This window comes from Lissotriton vulgaris, unplaced genomic scaffold (genome assembly GCF_964263255.1).
Source record: "Lissotriton vulgaris unplaced genomic scaffold, aLisVul1.2 SCAFFOLD_1590, whole genome shotgun sequence".
NCBI classification, from domain to species: domain Eukaryota; kingdom Metazoa; phylum Chordata; class Amphibia; order Caudata; family Salamandridae; genus Lissotriton; species Lissotriton vulgaris.
The window spans coordinates 148,746-166,379 of NW_028248079.1; the positions used below are offsets into that span (position 1 = coordinate 148,746).

Sequence of the window (17,634 nt, forward strand, 5' to 3'; positions counted from 1 at the left end):
ACACAAACCCACAGCAATTCAGCAGTTATAGTTAACTGGACTTAGTCCTCTATTGTTAGTAGTTGGGAGCTAAGCAGCCTGCAAGAATAATACCTTTGCTGATTACAGTTATTGATACAAGAGCACAAATGGAGCAGTATGTGCTGTGGGCTCTTAATGTCCCTCCGGTGTGCTATGGGCCGGGGGGCTTTGAAGGAGCAGGAGTTTTCTCTTGCCTGAAAGACAGGTAGAAAAAAAACTCCATTCTCCCACAGCGCTCCTTCAGCCTCTACAGGAGCAACTACTGGTTTACAAATGGCGGCCTGGGATCACCCACTTGCTTCAGATGAAAAGGAAGCCCTATCATAAAAAAAAAGAAAAAATGCATAAACATACATTTTTATACTTTTTGAGCTAATCAGCTAAAAAAAAGTGAAAACAGCATGCGTTTCCGTTTTTTCTTTTTTGTTTTGTTGCAAACTAGGCTTCCCTTTATGCGAAAGCAAAGGGAGGAGCTCAGACGACTGTCTGTAAACCAGTGGCTGCTCCCCAAGAGGCTGATAAAGGGCCATGGGAGAACAGGTAAGAGACAGCTCCTGCTGCAACTGCAATGCCTATTTTTTGAAAGGGGTATGTGTGGCTCCACAGCCTGATTGCACTTTCCTACAGGAAAACAGGCTGTTAATTACACCCCTTGTTCTGTGTCTTTGCCTGAGGCTCGGGCCCATAATTGTCCGAAATGAAGGCAATATCGCTCAATAGAGCATTCGAATGTTCGCACCTCCAATGAAGACAATGGTGGGCCAGAGGGCAAATGATAGCTCGGAAAGTTCTTTTGCTACAATATTTATCTGTTCAATTCTGTTTAATGACAAACATTCAACTCTCAGTGGATCGAATTATTCTAAAGCATAACATACCTTCTGCCTTGAGCTGTACTTGCCTCCCCGGTTATGAGCCATCACCTGTCGCCCGAGCCTATAACTTGTGGCTAGAACTTTAACAAATGGTATAACTCTTGACAGAGAGCAGTAGTGCTATAGTAATCCATTCAGTACTTCTATACATTGCTATATTGGAGGATATTGTGTTAAAAACATTGTAAATAGGACAGTACACTAGCCACTGATTGTACATGTAAAGGGCGCACGTAAATGTATATGGTGTTAACACTTTTTGCCACCTTCACTCGCTCCATTATTTACTCTTAAAAATAGTCAGCACATTTTGTTCATGTATATTTGGAAAGATAATAAATGCATCTTGGAAATGGATCCAAAACTGTAATTCTAACGCAAGTCATAGTTGTCCTTCTTACCCTCAAGACAACAAATGTGTCCTTAAAATCGTAAAAAACCTAATTACCGTAATGCTACACTGCTTGAATAATGGTTCCCTTCAAACATGCTGCCAATTAGCTGCAACGTTGAGTTCTGCCTTTTCAAGCTGGTATTGAAATACCACAAAATGGAGTACTGAAATGGCCGTATACCAATTTAACATGGCTGACACTAACAGTCTTGAACAGTCAAATTGGAATTCAAAGGTCACTGGTTGGCTGATTGAGGTGAGTCTGGTCATAGAGTGGGTGCATGACAGTGAATTCAAAATCTCAGCCCACCACTTAGATTTAGGACCTTTTCCTTCAGTCTTCACTGCCAAGCAGGGTTGACATTCGGAACGAGTTCCAACTGTTTGGGATTGATCAAAGTATTTCTTTGCAGCGAGAAAAAGGGAGCTCCCCAATAACGCACCCAAAACATTGGTAAATCATGGATTGGAAAGAACTTTACATAGTTTGTTCGTGTTTCAACTATGTGGCCAAAGGAAGTCATTGGTACAACAAAAGTAATAGTCCTAAAAGAAAGTGCCTCGACTTGTGCAACAATGGCCCAAAAAGAGCAACGGGTACATAGTTCGTCTTTGGCAGTGGACCTTTCCTGGAGGCGAGAAGCAGCACCAATCAAGAATGCCCCCCAGATTCCCTGGGATTTCTCAACAAAAGTGCACAGTTTGATATCGGTTACGTACTCCGAGGTTTTAGTAGCAGGCAGTGGCATTTGGTTAGTGATCAAGAAAACCGGTTGTGCTGTGATGAATGACTAGCTGCGAAACACCCTGCTGACTGTTAAGCGAAGTTAACTAGTATTCTGTTCAACAGGTGAACAATTTGCAGAATGTTCTCAATTCCTTTGTCAGTCCTATCACTTGTGCCTCCGAAGCGTCCATGATTATTGTAGTGTACCATCATCTGTTTACTGTGTTCACTGTATACTGCAAGCATATGACATGCTCTCTTCTTCTGACTCACAATAGCCACTCAGCCCTACAGCGAAGGTAAGGTCGCATTTGTCCAGTTTTGTGAGGAACATTGGCACGAGTTAAGGACTGGTGCCCAAATCAAAGAATAGTGCAGAAGATACTCCCATTGTTGTGGCATCCCCCCTCAACGCGCGCAGCTATCCTTGTTGTCATCGTTGTAACCCGTTGACTGTTTTGTGTGGCAGAGACAACCCTACTTGATCCTTCAATGTGGGGCCTCGCTGGAGGATTCTCGAGTTTCCACGTTGCATCAGATCTGAAAGCATTAAACACAACTCAGTTAGTTATCAGGAACATATAAACTCAATTTCCTTGGGTAGTAACCCTGGGAGATAAAAGGTAAAGTTCAAGAAAAATGGGTGTCCTAGGTGCAAATGTTGGGGCAGCAATATTTGACAACAGGTACTGTTGACCAAGAAACGGAATAGTGTCAACTTGTCAACTTTGCGGAGAGATGTGAAAGAGATCAGTGAATTGTTTAAACAGGAAGCTCATACTTGCCATCAAAAGCTGTGCTGCAATTCTGCCATGAGGTGAAAATTTAATTTCATGTTTAGTTATTGGGATTGCCTCTTTGGATACAACCATAACAACCAAAAATACATTTTCATGCGAAAAAGACTAATGGAAAATTCAGGTTTTAAAGTAACCAATCCATCTCCAAATGTAGGAACAAGACATATTTATTTTGGACCATAAGTGCTCGTCCAAACTCACCTGAAAAACCAGTTCTAGAGCTGGCCAAATTGACACAATGGAACTATATTCCCATTCTTTACAACACCAACAACTGGGCAACAAAGATACCGCATTTAAAAAAGAATCTTCACGTTGTTGGCGTGTGTCCCTCTAAATAAGCTGTATAGAGTTCTCGTCATTTCAATGGCCTATCCTCCTATACAGTATTTTTCTTTTCACGATGATAAGATAATTGAGACCACTCCACACTTTGCGGTGGACATTGAACAAAAGTAATCGCAATTAATGACACATTCCACAGCAGTGTTGGCTACACTATGCCATGTTCTTTAGGGTGTTTGCTGCAGGTGATGGCAATAGAAGCTAGGTAATTCCGTATGCAAGTAAGTCATGAGAAACAGTCTCGCACTTACTGTAAAAATATTGTTGCTCTAAAGATGTTAGTTAATTGTACAATCCTTATGAACCAGAGCCAAAACTAATTTGAGAACTTTCATGCAAGATTGCGTCATGAAAATGTATACAATGGAAAGAATATCATCCACAAAAATATGTTCTATTTGGGTTGCTTACCAAGAAGATCCCACTCCTTCTCATATATAGAAAAATAGATGGGTAGCAGTGAACGACAGGGATATTTTTCCCCCAAGATATTCTGAGTAACACTGAATAGAAAAAATGAGCTCTAAGAAGTCACTCAGAACCCAGAGGAGACAAGCATTTGCAACGAAAAAGGTCTCGCATTTGTCAAAGTTAGAGATCTTGGAGTTGAAATTGTCAGTGTTTTTTTCACTTTTGTTTTTTATTTGCATGCCATGTTCTGTTGCTTGGCTATGGAGACACTGTGATGAAGAGCAAGCGAGGGAGAAGAATAGAAGGGATCCTAGAATGCGAGAGCAGTGCTTTAAGTGATGAGTAAAGCTGGGAAGGGTCATTAGGGAGGTGGGGGGTTTAAGCTGCAAAGCGGGAGGGTGTTGAAAATCGAAGCCCGATGCATTTCGGGACCCGGAGGTACCCTTCCTCAGGGGCGAAATCCTGTAGCATACAAAATGCTTAATGACGAAAATCTCGGAACCCGAACGTTCCAGTCGGAGTCTAGGAAATCGAACAAGAGCACTGTCGAGAAGCCAAGCGGTTCCCGTTTCCGCCACTATCTGAAGCTGTATCTACCCCATTAGCTACGCTTACGGAGTGTTTCCATATTTACAACCTTCCTCCCAGGTAACCATCGCTGAAAAGCTTCTTTCAACGTATTCTGTTGTCAACACACCCGTAGTCACTGCTCTTGATATTCTCGGGATATTATCCCATTAGTAGTATCTCTTTATGTACACAGCTGCACATTGCAGGTTTCTCTGGGTTCCGAGATTTTCGTCATTAAGCATTTTGTATGCTACAGGATTTCGCCCCTGAGGAAGGGTACCTCCGGGTCCCGAAATGCATCGGGCTTCGATTTTCAAGATAATCAACCTACACCTTTCTGTGTATCACCCATAATCAATGTTTTTGAAATGCCTAGAAATATGTAAAGAAAATGTATTCTGTATACAAAGTTTTATTTTCATGTAACATAGGTTTATTGTTCTACAGAATGAACAGACATACATCAACATACATGAGTATAATGTATTAATGTATACATGTTGCACAAAAGTTCTATGAATACAAATTAAATAATAGAACGAGAAACTAGTCACTGTCTATTGAGTATCAAATAATTTGAACACTGTTTCTCATATTGTTGGAAAAAGGCGTTTTCCAATAGGAACAGTGCGCACTACAAGTAGGTTTCCCCTACTTAGTTGTTCTCTTAATTTCTTGTGCCAGCCAACACATTTTAGTAGTGCTGCACCCTTGGATTAGCATTAGTTTATAGGAACTCTACTGATTACACCCTGAGTGCTCCTCTCTTATCTACATCTTTATTATCTGAACATCACATACAACTTTAAGGAGGAGCGAGAAAACCAATCGCCTGGATGTAGCGAAGTAAGAAGTCTATGAATGAGTAGGTGTGTATTATGCTGTGTGTGTCCTAAGAGACTATGAACCTGCTGAATTAATGATAATGTGTTTCTGAAAGCACTAGCAATCAGAAAACTGCCATTAAGAAGTTATTTAACCCACTGACAGCGGTCAATAGAATATGTTTGTGTCACAGACGTTCATGGGAATTTTGTTTGATGTGAGCTTTGGAGGCTGCAGAAAGATGCCATGGAAGTGAATATCAGAACCCAAACAGTTGTTTTAATGAAGGAACAAAGAAAAGCGTGATAATAAAACGAATAATAAACCTACTCAAACCCTCCTACGAAGCAGACAATGAATGGAGGTAAGGTAGTTTCTTTTAAGCAAAAGTTTACATTGCACCAAGGAAATATGCGGTCAGTTTCCTCCTAGAAAAGAACTTATGAATCTAGAGAGAACATTTGATTTGTTTATCTAGCTAATCTTCATCTCGTTGGATACAATCCAGTTCAAAGTGTCCTATGGAACGCATCCATCCTGTAGACTATAAAATTGTGACTGAGCATCGACGTCCGGCCCGATTCCCTCGCCGATTTAAAGTCACTATTGCCAACCTGTCAATACACAAGCCATCTATCAATTAATCAACCAGAGTACTTGTAAAGCGCGCTACTTACCCGTGAGGGTCTCAAGGCGCTAATGGGAGGGGGGGGGGGGGCTGCTACTGCTCGAAGAGCCAGGTCTTGAGGAGTCTTCTGAAGGCGAGTAGGTCTTGGGTCTGCCGTATGAGGGTAGGGAGGGTGTTCCAGGTCTTGGCGGCGAGGTAGGAGAAGGATCTGCTGCCGGAGACGTTCGTTGGATGCGGGGGGACAGCGGCGAGGCTGGCGAAGCGGAGCTGGCGGGTGGGGGTGTTGAAGCTGATTTTGCTGTTCCGGCGTTGTGGAGGGCTTTGTGTGCGTGGGTGAGGAGCTTGAAGGTGATCCTCTTGTCGACGGGGAGCCAGTGTAGGTCTCTCAGGTGGGGGGTGATGTGGCTGAGGCGGGGGACGTTGACGATCAGTCGGGCGGAGGCGTTTTGGATGCGTTGTAGTCGTAGGTGTTTGGCTGGGATTCCTGTTTAGAGTGCGTTGCTGTAGTCCAGTCTTGTACTGACAAGGGCCTGTGTCATCGTTCTTCTTTTTTCGGTCAGGATCCACTTGTAGATCCTGCGGAGCATGCAGAGGGTGTTGTAGCAGGAGGAGGAGACAGCGTTGACCTGCTTAGACATGGAGAGGGAGGAGTCGAGGATGAATCCTAGGTTGTGTGCATGGTCGGTGGGTGTTGGTGCTGTTCCCAGTGTGGTTGGCAACCAGGAGTCGTCCCAGGCTGAGGGGGTGGGTCCGAGGATGAGGACCTCCGTCTTGTCCGAGTTCCACTTCAGACGGCTGCTCCTCATCCAGTCGGGGACTGCATTCATTCCCTCGTGGAGGTTGGTTTTGGTGGTGTGTGGGTCCTTGGTGAGGGAGAGGATGAGCTGGGTGTCGTCAGCGTAGGAGATGATGTTGAGGTTGTGATTGCGGGCCACTTGTGCGAGGGGGGCCATGTAGACGTTGAACAACGTCGGGCTTAGGGATGGGCCCTGGGGGACGCCGCAGATGATGTCGGTGTCTTTGGATCGGAAGGGTGGGACGCTCCGGGTTCTGCCGGAGAGGAAGGACGTGGTCCAGTCAAGGGCCTTCTCTTGGATTCCGGCTTCTAGGAGGCGTGTCTTTAGAGTGCGATGGCAGACCGTGTCGAAGGCGGCTGACATATTCAAGAGGATGAGGGCTGATGTTTCTCAGTTGTCTTGTTGGCGCCTGATGTCGTCTGCAGAGGCGATAAGGGCTGTCTCGGTGCTGTGGTTTCGTCTGAATCCGGACTGGGACGGGTCCAAGATGTTGTTGTCTGCATGTTTACGATTTTCTCGATGACCTTTGCCGGGAACGGGAGCAGGGAGATGGGCCATCAAAAGTACAAACAAGAAGCACTCTTTAGATAACCATCAAGCTTTTAATCGTTGCTCCTAAAATGGCTAACGTTTTATGTGTTTATCAGCTCAACTACATCCACACATTTTTGACATATTTCTAACAAAGTCCTTTTAAAATATTTAAAAGTAAACTTTAACTGACAAATGCTTTTGAAAAAAAACAATGATTCTCTTGCGTAACACACTTCTAATGTACAATGCCAAGCAGTGGCGTGGCATAATGTAAAATGGTGGGACTCCCCTGCAGAAGGTGATAAGGGGCCCATTAGACTTGCATGTCTGACAGATATTCGTAGCCCTTAGACTGATGGGTGCCACTGAAGGGTTGGGCCCCTCTGCGCCACAGGTGCTGCAGGGGCCTGGATTACACCCCTGATGCCAAGTGCATTGTTGGCTGGAGTGTCCTTAAATATTACCAGCTATTCTATCCAACAATTCATCATTTGATATTTGTTTTGTGGTTCATCAGAAGAGGTTTCAGTTTTCACTAGAAAGATTCAGGCTTGGATATTGGTTTGAGAATGTTTGTGTCTCGTTAGATTGTTTTGTTCAACGGATGAAGCATGGCGGATGCGCTCGTACAACGTAACCATCAAGTTCGTTTTCTTATCGGATCTCGTAGTGTTAAACCTGGGGAGCCGGGGGCCAAAAGTCTCTGTCCAACTTCCTTGCCACCGCACGCCGTTAATGGGATCTGTTTTCTCTCATCAAGAGGAAACAAACTTGATGGTTACGTTGTACGAGCGAATCCGCTGTGCTTCGGCACTCCAACAATACCAAGACATCCACTTGGGCCACTACAAATAGTGAACTGGACCATTCGAAGAGTCATATCCTCGATTTTCCTCTAACGAAAACTTGAAATTCAGAATCCACAGCCCTGATGAAAGACCAGTGATGCCACGCCTGGTCTAGAAACGCGTCTGCAGTTTTGTTTGGGCGGAATAAATTGTCATATGTAACATACTAGGACCGGCTGATCCAGTACTCAAACGCTTTCAAGTCATTTAGTCGTTTCATATTCCCCCTCAAAATTTGTTTTCCTCATGGTTTGAATGTAATATATTTTGTTGTTTGTGTATAAATGTTTGATGCAAAAATGTTTTAAACTGTACATAATGTTTTTGTTTGAAGTTTGTACAAAGTGCATTTAGTCTTGTAAATATCGTGCATGTATTGTCCATCTTTCTGTTATAAGTTCTCGAAAAAGATAAAAAGTATAAAATAATGGACACAAAGTAAATATTGTCTTAGGGAAGTCACAATAAATTGGTTTCTTTCCCTATCAAAGCACTGACTAAGTAATTGTGGTGCGGGCACTGTGTGTTTTTGCGATTTAGAAGAAGGTCTAGCCCTCACCGCCAGTACACGGACCTATCCCACTTTAGATAGCGGCCGAGCCCGATGTGTACAGTGCATTTTCACGGCGCTCCGAGATTAAAAGTAGTTATCTTTAAATACTTTGGCTCCAGCATAATCTATTATAGGTAAAAGCATAGCTTTCACAATGGCGTAGTCGGCAGGATGCACAAAAAGCGTGAAGACCCACATGGTAAAGCACACGTCATACGAAAGCGAAAACGAAGGAGCTGTAGAAACCAAAGCCAACCCATGTGTACAACCATATCTCGGAGCGCGGCAGAGGAAACGCTGAGAGCAGGGCCATCGGGCAAAGGAAGAACAAGGACAGAACGCACCCTACACACACCTGTGGCACAAACGGAGCTGCGGGGGCACCAAGGGCGACGAGAGGCCGCGGAGCGCCCCAAATACCCGAGCCCAAAGGTGAGAAGTCTAAGGCTGTGGAGGAGAAGAGGCAAACAAGGCCAGGCTACGCCCACTCTCAAAGTCACGAGAGTAAGCGAGGGCGGCCGCACAAGGCGGGAACGGAGTCAAACAGCAGTGACACGAGCCGCGAGCGCGGCCTACGCGAAGAAGAGCCTGCCCTCTACCTGAGGAGTCAGGAGGAAAGCAAACCGGACACCCGAGAAGAGGCAGATAGCGATTACAGCAGCCATACCCAGGAGGGTGAGAGAGAGGAAGGGCAAGCACCAGGTAGCCCACCCAGTAACAACGGGCAAGCCCTAGCTCCACCAAGGGGCAACTTCAGGATGGCTACTCCCTCCAATTCACTCACCAGCATGGTGCCTTTCCTGCCCAAGAGGGGAGACCCCACGATGCCATGGGAAGATTGGAAGAGGTACTTTCTCAACTACTTATCGGCATTAGAGGAGGAAGGAGATGCGGAATTCTCCAGTCCAAGGAGGAGGAAGATTCTCCTGCATAATTTAGGACTGGAAGGGCTAAGAGTGTACGATAACATAGTCAAGGTCACTAGGCCGGCCACGGCCACAGATGTCTTCCAGCACGCAATAGAAGATATAGATGCGCACTACAGACCGGTCGTATGTGTGGCCATAGACAGATGCAATTTCTTCCAGAGGAAGCAGGAGACGGGCGAGACGATTGATGAATATGTTGCAGCACTACAAAAACTGGCACTGACATGCAAGTTCGGAGACCTACATGACGAACTGGTGAGAGACCAAATCATTATGCACACATCGAACACAGCGGTGCAAGAGAAATTATGGGTGAATGGGGACGCACCCCTCAAAGAAGTGTGGGCCTTGGTGAAGAAGGCAGAATTGTCCAAGCGATGTGCGGAAGCAGCAAGGAAGGAACAAGGGAGCAAACAAACTGTTGCAGAGTGATGGTGAACAGTAAAGGAGACAGACCGAAACAAGGTGGTCCACCCAGAAACCAATACTGGAAAAGGAACCAACCGAACGCAGGTGCGCAACAGAAAGCGGGTGGAGAGAAGAGAATGAGTTGCTACAGGTGCGGCAGTACCTCACATGTGGGCAATGACAAAGTGTGCCCAGCATTCAGGGCGAAATGCTCGTACTGCGGCATATTTGGCCACTACGAGAAAGTCTGCAGGAGGAAGCCCAGAGGTGCTGCAGTCAGGTATGTCGATCAGATCAGTGCCGACGAAGAAGAAGGGCAAGGAGGCGAAGAGGACCTGGAGGAAGTCCTCTACATAGCGGACCAAGTGCTGGATGTGGAGTGCAAAGGGTCCAACAAACCGGTGCTGAAAATGAACATGGGGGGAGGAGTTTAGCGAGCATCCAAGATGGTCGCGTGAGCACAGAGCTCCCCGGACCCTCGCCACTCCTCGCACTTTATCCTGAGGACATCCTGATTTCTAGGACGGTACTTCGAAAATGAACCTCGACTGAGTCCATAGCTCTTCTCAGAATTGAAATCGGACTTGGGTAACCAAAATTATGGCATTTTGAACTTTTGAGGCCCACCTGGAGGCTGTGCCGGGGACTTGGCTACTTGCGGATCCGGGACGGAGTTGAACAACAACGGCTGTGGGACCTCCCTGGAGGTCGCATCTCTACTTTCGGTTTCGTTCCCGGATCCCCGCATGGTCTGATTGAGAGACCGTTTCGCCCGGCTGGGGACCAACCCAGCCCCCACTTAGTGTCTGACTTGCCTCCTCATCTCATTTCTTTTGAACCACACTGTGACTTCTTTTTGGCCATACGAGCCAGCTCCTGTGGTTTTGTTGGCACCCGCCCTGCCGGCGGCCATTTTCACCAGGTCGCGCGGGCCCCTCCGGGGAGCAGTCTCCAGTATGTCGGGCAGGGGTGAGGCCGAGAAGCGGAAGACCAAAACGTCTCTTTGTGGTGGACCGGTCCAGAAAAACGTTATGGATCGGTATACTCAAGCCAAAGGCTCCCCTGGGCTCTCCAGTCGTACCCCGGAGGACGTCCGAGACGACCCTTCTGTTCCTGCTGAGTTGTCCCTGCAGGACATTATGGGCGCCATCACCGGCATGAGGGAAACCATCGGCCAGCAATACGAGGCCCTGGCTAACAAAATCGACACGGTTGCTGTGGATGTCACCCTGATTAGGGCCGACATGTCTAAAACAAATGAAAAAGTCAAGTCACTGGATCTGAAGACCTCCAGCTTCACGGCCGATGTGGTGGAACTCCAAACTGAACTTGGAAATCTGAAATCGGTGAATGATCAAATGTCCCATCGGCTGAAGGAATATGAAAATAGGGTAAGACGCAATAACATCCGCGTCATAGGTGTCCCAGAAAACCCCGAGACGCACTCGGTGGACCTCCTGGTCGAAGATTTGATCCTCATCCATCTTGCCCCTTCGGGCCTGAGTAAATTCTTCGCGGTCGAGCGTGCACATTGCGTCCCGGGCGGTCCGCCCAAGCCGGGCGCCCCTCCGAGATCTATCATTGCGAGACTTTTCCATTTTAGGGACCGTGATGCGATTTTGCAGGCATCGAGAGTACATGGCCCGGTGAAATTTGAAAACTCCTCGATTCATTTTTTCCCGGACTTCACTCAACTTGTGCAGAGACAAAGGATGGGATTTCTTGGGGTTAAGCGACGTCTCCGGGACCTGGGCCTTAAGTACGCCATGCTTTTCCCTACCAGGCTTCGAGTGGAATATGAGGGACGAACCTTCTTTTTCGATCGACCGGACAGTGTGAGTGACTGGTTGGATTCCCTGCCGGGCCGAGGCGACCGGACGGAGCACCCTGGCGGTGCCGAGGGTGATGAGCCTACACATAAGTGACTTTTCGGTCTCTGATTTCTGAACATTGGACTTTGCTCAGCCTGGTGCTATCTCTGCTGTGTATGTTGCTCTGTAGTAGTCCACATTTGGGTGGCAGGTGGGAACGGGTCTCTTTCCTCCTCCGGGGTCTTTTTGTAGAATGGGGTTGTTAGGGCGACAGGCACACTGCATTTTGGGGTGGCTTTTTAGTCTTCTGCAGGGGTGCAGGGAGGGGGGAGTTGTAACGGGTTCTAGTTGGGGGGGGGCTGAGGGGGGTTTGTGTTTTTCTTTTTCAAGGCGGCGTATTGGTTCTTTCTTTGCTTCTGATGTCCTTCTCTTTGTGGGGAACCCCATGCAACATGTCTGGGAATGGGGGGTAGTGGGTTGAAACTCATATCCTGGAACGTCAATGGTTTGGGTGATCGTATGAAGCGGGGTGTTGTATTGCAATATTTACGACGTTTGTCCCCTGATGTGGTGCTCCTGCAGGAGACGCACCTAGTTGGCAATGTGTGTCATGCCACGAATAGATGGGGCTACCGTTTGGTTTTACATTCCGGGTTCACCATGGTTCTAGAGGGGTTGGTATTCTGGTCCGGTCTTCCCTCACTCTTGATATTGATAAGGTTACTCTTGATGATAGAGGGCGCTACGCTGCCCTCACTGGTAGGTGGGAGGGCAAGACTCTCTCCTTGGTTACTGTTTATGTACCCCCAGGCCTCCAGACCTCTACTTTCTCAGATGTTGGTCGGATGATGTTGGGGTTCCCTGATGGTCTTCTCCTTATGGGCGGGGACTTCAATTCGGTAATTTCCGGCGATTTGGATCGTCACCCCCCAGGGACCTTCCCGCGTCTCAATCATGGCTCGGTGGGTTCCTAGACACCTTTGGTCTGGTGGATTGCTGGAGGTTAATGCACCCGACGCTACATCACTACACCTTTCACTCTGGTGCTCATGGGAGTCTCTCCCGGCTAGATTACTTCCTTATGCCCGCTGTCCAGTCCTCCTACATTGGGGAAGTTAGCCACTTGGCCCGGGGTATTTCAGATCACTCCCCTTTGCTGCTTCTTTTTGATATGGGTCTGCACGCCGCGGGACGGATCGCCCCTCTCAATCCCTGGCACTTGCATAACCCTAAGACCCGCGCCAGCCTCATGAAGTCTCTTGACCACTACTTCCTGGAGAATGAGGGGTCAGTCTCGTCTTCGGTGTCCCTGTGGGAAGCCTTTAAGGCTGGTATTTGCGGACACGCCTTATCTTTAATAGCGGAGACTAAGAAAGCTAGGAATGGGGAGGTCGAGAGACTTGAGGCTGAAATGTTGGATTTAGAAGATGACCTGGACATGGGTGTCACCCGGGACAAGCTCCACGCCCTTAGCTTGAAACAGTTTGATTATAAATCCCTTGTGACAGAGGCTGCTAAAACGATGTACAGAGAACAGCAAGGTAGATTGTATGATGTTGGTGATAAGGGGGGTAAGCTGATTGCCTGGCTCGATAAGAAGGAGAGAGCGAATTGTGTTGTCCCTGTGATTCAGACTCCTGATGGTGTGGAAGTGACTGACCCTGGTGAGATTGTGGAATGTTTTGCTGATTATTTCCGTGTGGTCTACTCCCCGGTGTCCGACCGAGACGAGGATGACTCTCTCTTTTTGTTGAGACATCACGCTGCCCTGCCTCTCTGCAGAGGATCGGGAGAGTATGGAGGCATCATTGTCGGTCGACGAGATTGAGACCGCCATCCGTTCCCTCTGTTCCGGCAAAGCCATGGGGCCAAATGGCCTACCCATTGAATTATACAAGCTACGCCCGGTCATGGTCGCACCATATCTTCGTGATATGTTATGGAGTGGTGTGATCTTGGCTCCCTCCCTATTGACCAGCGCCTGGCCACTATTGTGGTAATTCCTAAGGAGGGTAAACTTCGTGAACGCTGTGCTTCATACAGGCCTATCTCCTTACTGAATGCTGAGCCTAAGATTCTCGCCAAGGTTCTTTCTAACTGTCTCCTCACTGTTATTTGTGACCTGATCCATCCGGATCAATCCGGTTTTATCCCGCACCGGAACACTGCTCTGAACTTGCGTCGCCTTCATGGCGTTCTCGCTAGGACGGAGCTTCTGTCTGAACCGGCCATCTTGGCTTCCTTGGATGCCACAATGGCTTTCGACACAATAGAGTGGCCGTACCTTTGGGCCACTCTTGAAAAGTTTGGCTTCGGTGCGGGATTCATCAGTTGGGTGAGGCTTTTATATGCGGATCCGCTGGCTCAGGTGGTTGTCAATGGTAGGGTCTCCCAGTCCTTCGCTCTTGGGAGAGGTACTAGACAGGGGTGTCCACTGTCCCCCCTGCTCTATGCTCTTGCCCTGGAACCGCTCGCGGCCTGGCTCCGATGGGAACCCTCGATAAAGGGCATTCAGTGGACCCCTGACTTTGAAGACCGGGTTTCGTTGTATGCCGACGACATTCTTCTGTATCTCACTTCCCCTCGCAAGTCTCTCAACGTCCTCTTTGACGTCCTAACTTCTTTTGGCAAAAACTCCGGTTTGATTATTAATTGGTCTAAATCGTGTGTTTATGTCATCTCTGTGGTCTTCCTCCCTTGCCGACTAGGTTTCCTATTCAAATTTCTCGCTCTGGCTTCAAGTACTTGGGGGTTTACATATCGTTGGACTCGGCTGCCCGCTACGAACATAATCTCCTACCTCCTCTCCGACACCTGATGCTTGACGTGGCCCGTTGGCGTAGACTGCCGATGCCCCAATCGGCCGAGCGGCGCTGTTTAAAATGATGTCCCTACCCCGATTTCTCTACGCACTTCAGAACTCCTTTGATATTATTCCGGCAAGCTACTTTCGGAAGGTGGAGGGTTTACAGAGGAGACTCGTTTGGGGCGGTCGAGCACGCATCGCTCTCTCAAAACTCACCCTCCCCTGGTATGACGGGGGCATCGCACTCCCGGCGGACATCAGGAGGTATTATTGGGCCTCCCAGTTGTCTGCCATTAACCATTCTACATATGCACCCGGTCCGAATCCAGCGTTTGCGATGGATAAATACCTGTTGCCTGGTGGTGACTTCAACAGAGCGCTCTACTCTCGGACGGCGGGGAGGAATCTCACGGGACCTACCAAAATTGCAGTGCGTGTATGGAAGGATGCTAATGTGGCTACGGGATGGAATGATCGGCTGACGCAAGCGACCCCTTTGTTTGCTTCGGAACGACTGGGATGCCTCTGGACGACAAAAGGTTTTGAGAACTGGGACACGATTGGAATTAGTAGAGTTGGTGATCTTTGGGTGAAAGGTTCGGTTAAATCGTTTGCGGAGCTTCAGAGTGAGTATGAGTTGAGTGAGCGTGAGTTCTTAAGGTATGCACAGGTGCGTCATGCTTTATTGTCGGTCTTCACGGCCGGTGCCGTGGTCCCTGAATCTTCCCCACTTGAAGACCGAATACTCGATGGTCATCTGCCCGATAGTACTATTTCCTTGATCTATAAAAAGTTGATCAACAATTGGGCAGATCTCCTCGTGCGTCTCAGGGAGGCCTGGACTGGAGACGGGTTGGAATTGGACGACGGGGACTGGCAGTCTGCACTATCCTCCCCAAAAGAGGTTGCCATTCCGGCCCGTCTCCGCCTTGTCCAGCTCAAAATCCTTCACTGCGTGTACGTGACGGGTCCTCGTTTGGTTGCCATGGGTTTTTCGTTGGATGGGCTGTGTAGGCGCGGTTGTGGAATGAGTGCCACTTTCCTCCACATCCTTTGGGAGTGCCGTGATGTTGCTGCGTATTGGCACCGCGTGCATGCTGTGATGGAGTGTGTCACTGGGGTCGCTTTGTTGCCTGAGGCTCGAAGATGCTTGTTGAATGTGTGGGAGCCGAATGACTACAACGTTGCCCAGACCCAGTGGGCAGCACTTGGGAACATGATTGCCAAAAGAGACATTGCACAGCTTTGGGGTTCCCAGCGGCCTCCCACCGTGTCGGTATGGAAGGAGAACATGGATTGGTGCATGTTCGGGGAGAAGACAGTATATTTGGCTAGGGGCAAGCCTAGGTCGTGGAGTAAAATTTGGGGTCAGTGGAACGCGTACCGAGGGAACATCTGTACACCCCCCTTCGAAGACACCCCTGATACTTCTCTGTCCCCCTGACCTCTGAGGTTCCTTGATTACCGTATTTTTGTTCGATTGTCCTGATTTCCCCACTGCCTCCCCCCACTAGTTATTTCTATTGTCCTCCTGACTCCCTACCCGCTATGGTAGGACTCCCCTATCCGAGCTCGACATCTTCCACAATGTTTCTAGCCTTGAGTTTTTGGGTCTTTTGTTCTTTCTTTGTTCCTCTGTAAAATGTAAAAATATTTTGTATCCTGCATACCTCCTGTGTTGCCGAAAGTGTATCCTGCACCTCTGCTAGACCTATTGGGGTCAGCCGCTGCCTTTTGCGCTACGTACATAATCTACAAATACTAGCGGCCGGCCCCTGTGGTTGTAGGCGCATATCTGTAAAGCTCTGTTTTTGCACAATAAAGTTTTTATTAAAAAAAAGAAATAAAAAAAAAGAAAATGAACACAGGAGTGGTGGTAATCGACATAGTGGCGGACTCGGGATCACCCATCACGATTGTGCAAAGGAAGATATGGGAAGAGGAATTCCTGGTGACGATAAGAAAGGAACTGCACCCCATGGATTTGAGACCGGTTACATGCACAGGGCAAAGAATACCGATGCAGGGGTATCGTCCCCTGATGTTTGAATTCAGAGGTAGACAAGCCTACTGCAAGTTGTATGTGTCGGAGAAGGGCCCCTCAGTGCTGGGATGGAAAGACCAAGGAGCACTGGGCATACAACTCAATCCAGGAGGAATAGAGAAAGTGTTGCTTATGGATACTGAGCAAATAAACGAAGGAGAAGCATGGAAGAAAGAATTCCCTGAAGTGTTCAACGGAGAAATAGGGAGATTGACAAAATTCACTCACATGATAAAAGTGAAAGAAGGAGCAAAACCGGTAAGCCACAAGGCCCGAAACATACCGTTCAGAAGCAGAGAGGCGGTACAAGAAGAACTGGAAAGATTGGAGAAAGCGGGAGTAATCAAGGCAATAGAAAGTGCTGAATGGCTATCGTCATTGGTGGTTGCTCAAAAGCCCAACGGTAAGGTGAGGCTATGTGTAGACCTCAGAGAACTCAACAAGAACATACTGGTTGACCAGTTCCCTTTGCCACGCATAAATGAGATGCTCACGAAAACCAAGGACATAAAATGGTTCTCCACAGTGGACTTGTCCTCAGCATACCACCAGGTAGCGCTGCACCCGGCATGCAGTCACCTCACTTCATTCATAAAACCATTCGGATGTTACAAATTCATGAGGATGCCATTTGGACTAGCGTCAGCGGCAGCTGTATTCCAAAAGCTGATGCATAAGATGTTCAGGAAGGTGGAAGGAGTGCAGTATTTCCAGGACGATATCCTGGCGATGGGGAGATCTAAACATGAACACAACAACAAACTACATGCAGTACTGGTGATACTAAAGAATAACGGACTCACAGCGGAGTGGGGGAAAAGCAAATTTGAGGTACCATCGGTAACGTACTTGGGACCCGAAATCAGTGAAAAGGGGATAGAGCCCACGAAAGCCAATCTGGCGGCAATAAGAGAAGCGCCAGCCCCTTCAGAAAAGGAAGATGTCAGATCGTTCCTTGGAATGGCTGAATTCTATAGCAAATTCATCCCGCACTTTGCCACGAAAACTCACCACCTGAGAACTACTGAAGGAAAGGAATGGGTTCAAATTGGAAACAGAGGAGCAAGAGGAATTTGAGACACTCAACAGGGAGATGAGCGAAGCCATACCGCTCAAGGGCTTTGATTAAGCTGCAGCATCCATATTGACCACGGACACCAGCGACAGAGGGCTCGGAGCGGTGCTGATGCAGAAATTGGACAATGGAGAAGTGTCTACAATCTCTTTCGCGTCAAGATCGTTGGCGCCCAATGAAGAAAAGTTCAGTGTAATTGAAAAAGAGATGTTGGCCGTGGTATGGGCGATGGA

The 17,634-nt window shown here is 47.9% G+C and overlaps 1 protein-coding gene across 1 annotated transcript in view; it reads right to left on the bottom strand.

Annotated features, from left to right (window-relative positions):
• Nucleotides 1–1,564: 1,564 nt before the first annotated feature.
• LOC147664936 (F-box only protein 10-like) overlaps nt 1,565–17,634 on the bottom strand; it is a 255,189-nt gene continuing 239,119 nt past the window's right edge. Inside the window, exon 8 of the mRNA XM_086949877.1 lies at nt 1,565–2,557. Coding sequence (XP_086806003.1) covers nt 2,380–2,557 — 178 coding nt within the window. The 3' untranslated portion in view covers nt 1,565–2,379. The remainder of the gene's footprint in view (nt 2,558–17,634) is intronic.